This window comes from Rhinopithecus roxellana, chromosome 3 (genome assembly GCF_007565055.1).
Source record: "Rhinopithecus roxellana isolate Shanxi Qingling chromosome 3, ASM756505v1, whole genome shotgun sequence".
In the NCBI taxonomy this organism is placed as follows: Eukaryota; Metazoa; Chordata; class Mammalia; order Primates; family Cercopithecidae; genus Rhinopithecus; species Rhinopithecus roxellana.
The window spans coordinates 152157240-152160057 of record NC_044551.1 but is presented as its reverse complement, the minus strand read 5'-3'; the positions used below and the strand labels follow the sequence as shown (position 1 = coordinate 152160057).

Here is a 2818-nt window from a genome sequence, read left to right as displayed (position 1 = left end):
AACTCACTGGGCGGCTCACACTTTCGCGCTCGCGCCCCGCCTCCCCGTCCCACCCCAGCGAGGGGCGCCCAGCCCGCCTCGAGAGGAGCGTGCCTCGGCCGCTAATCGCGCGCCGCCCCCGCCTCCGTTTCACTGCCTGGAGACGCCCTGGCCAGCTTAGCCCGAGCCGACTCCCGGGGCCGCGCGACGCCGCCGATTGGCCGGCGGTAATTACGGGCACACTCCGGGTGGGGGGAGGGGCGAGGGCGGCCTCCCGCGAGCATAAATTATGCAAATACCCAGGCGCTGCACGGGGATGACCTGCCGCCTCGCTCCATTCACCCGGGCTGCCGCGGGGGGCGGAGGTGGCAAAGGAGGGGGGCGCCCATTGTTGCGCCGGGTACTTAAGGGGTCCTGAGGCCAGTCGTGTGCCACACTCGGTGCTCACACGAGCTGATCTGATCGCCGGCGACATCACTCGGGAGGCAGGTCGGGCGCGTGGTCCCTGCAGGCGAGGCGAGGAGGCGAGGCCAAGTTCTCCGTGCGCCCCTGCACCCTTCCAGGCTCTCGCACCTGCAACTGGCAAAGAGTAACAACCCCAGGCTGTTGGGAACGTAAGTGCGCCCTGGCGGCCCTGCCCTCAGTCCGGGCTGCAGCTCTCTGAGCGACTTTCTATCTGTCCGTCGGTCCTGCACAGCGCAACGATGCCAGCTCCCCTTGAGACCTGCATCTCCGACCTCGACTGCGCCAGCAGCAGCGGCAGTGACCTGTCCGGCTTCCTCACCGACGAGGAAGACTGTGCCAGACTCCAACAGGCAGCCTCCGCTTCGGGGCCGCCCGTGCCAGCCCGCAGGGGCGCGCCCAATATCTCCCGGGCGTCTGAGGTTCCAGGGGCACAGGACGACGAGCAGGAGAGGCGGCGGCGCCGCGGCCGGACGCGGGTGCGCTCCGAGGCGCTGCTGCACTCGCTGCGCAGGAGCCGGCGCGTCAAGGCCAACGATCGCGAGCGCAACCGCATGCACAACTTGAACGCGGCGCTGGACGCACTGCGCAGCGTGCTGCCCTCGTTCCCCGACGACACCAAGCTCACCAAAATCGAGACGCTGCGCTTCGCCTACAACTACATCTGGGCTCTGGCTGAGACACTGCGCCTGGCGGATCAAGGGCTGCCCGGAGGCAGTGCCCGGGAGCGCCTCCTGCCGCCGCAGTGCGTCCCCTGCCTGCCGGGTCCCCCAAGTCCCGCCAGCGACGCAGAGTCCTGGGGCTCAGGTGCCGCCGCCGCCGCCTCCCCGCTCTCTGACCCAAGTAGCCCCGCCGCCTCCGAAGACTTCACCTACAGCCCCAGCGAGCCTGCTTTCTCCTTCCCAAGCCTGCCCAAAGACTTGCTCCACACAACGCCCTGTTTCATCCCTTACCACTAGGCCCTTTGTAGACACCGTTACTTTCCCCCTCCCCTAGTCAGCAGGCAATAGATGGGGCCCCAGCTGCCGCCTCGGGACCCCCTCTACGCGGAGGGAGGAAGCGGGAGCTTTAAAGCGGTCAGGGATACCTGAGCCGCTTGTTAGGTCGCCGCACACTCGCTGCGGCTGCCTCTTGGTCTGTTTCCCCAGCCCTCAGCCCCGGGCCCCTCCTGCCCGCCCCTAGACGGCCTTTCCTTTTGCACTTTCTGAACTCCACAAAACCTCCTTTGTGGCTGGCTCAGAACTGACCCCAGCCACCACTTCAGTGTGATTTAGAAAAGGGACAGATCAGCCCCTGAAGACGAGGTGAAAAGTCAATTTTACAATTTGTAGAACTCTAATGAAGAAAAACGAGCATGAAAATTCGGTTTGAGCCGGCTGACAATACAATGAAAAGGCTTAGAAAGGAGAGACAAGGAGTGGGCTTCATGCATTATGGATCCCGACCCCCACCACTGCAGGCTCGCTCTAGGAAGAACTGGAGACTCTTGCTTAGCTATTCAGACACAGGGCTGGAGAGTACTTTAATTTATTCAAGATGCTTCATTCATATGAAAATGTATTTTTGTACATAAAGAGTTTATTATGAGCTATCAAAGTTTACATTTTTGTACTGCAGATGCTTCATGTAAATAAAAACTAAGAAAAAAATAAGTCACCAAGTTTCTTGCCTAATATTAGTGTCTCTGGGGCTTGTCTTGCTTTTCCCTGGTGGCTCAACCACTAAAGTGAAACACTATCCCCACTCACCTCCAAAGCCTCCATTCCTGTTTCAAAAACAATTAAAAAATAAAACGCACCTGATTTCCACCAAGAAACGGATAAAGACAGACTAGGGCATTTGGGATCTATCATTCCTTTCACCTTGTAAACACAAGGGAGATCTTTCAGGCTCCCCATAAGCCAATTAAGACTTTTTAGTAGGGAATTAGCCCCGGATCCGCAGCTACCTGTTGAGGTAGGGGCAGTGGGAGAGTCTTTCTTTTGAGGAACTCCACATCAGCTGGCTCTGTGTTTCAAAGAGAGGGGATTAAAAAGATCAATACAGTGTGACCACTGGTTAGGAAATCCCAGTGACAGGTGGGCCTAGGCTAGGCAAGCAGAAGGGTCCACTCTTGTAACAGCCTATTTAGAGGGGGAAATTAATTTGTAAACAATGCCTCCAAATTGTTGTCCATTGAGGCTGGGTTCACCCTGGCTGTGAGGTGTGGGATGAATCATGCTGGTGTGATGTCCTGAATGGGGTGTGTAGCTGCCTAAGATTGTGAGCTAGGGTTCCTGCATTCTCCTCAACTCCCATCCCCCCAACACATACACACACTTAACACTAGCTGTGGCTCATAGTGGTGGGGAAGGGAGGGGCACACAGAGGGATGGCT

General features: G+C 58.4%; 1 protein-coding gene across 1 annotated transcript; it reads left to right on the top strand.

Annotated features, from left to right (window-relative positions):
• The first annotated feature begins 415 nt into the window (after window positions 1-415).
• On the top strand, window positions 416-2097 carry NEUROG1 (neurogenin 1). Its single transcript, XM_010359913.2, has one exon. The coding sequence runs from the start codon at window positions 684-686 to the stop codon at window positions 1398-1400; it is 717 nt and encodes a 238-aa protein (XP_010358215.1). The 5' UTR covers window positions 416-683; the 3' UTR covers window positions 1401-2097.
• Window positions 2098-2818: the final 721 nt, after the last annotated feature.

What these genes read in the sequence shown, in the direction of transcription:
- NEUROG1 (XM_010359913.2), top strand. Translation starts at nt 684, where the DNA reads ATGCCAGCTCCCCTTGAGACCTGCATCTCCGACCTCGACTGCGCCAGC.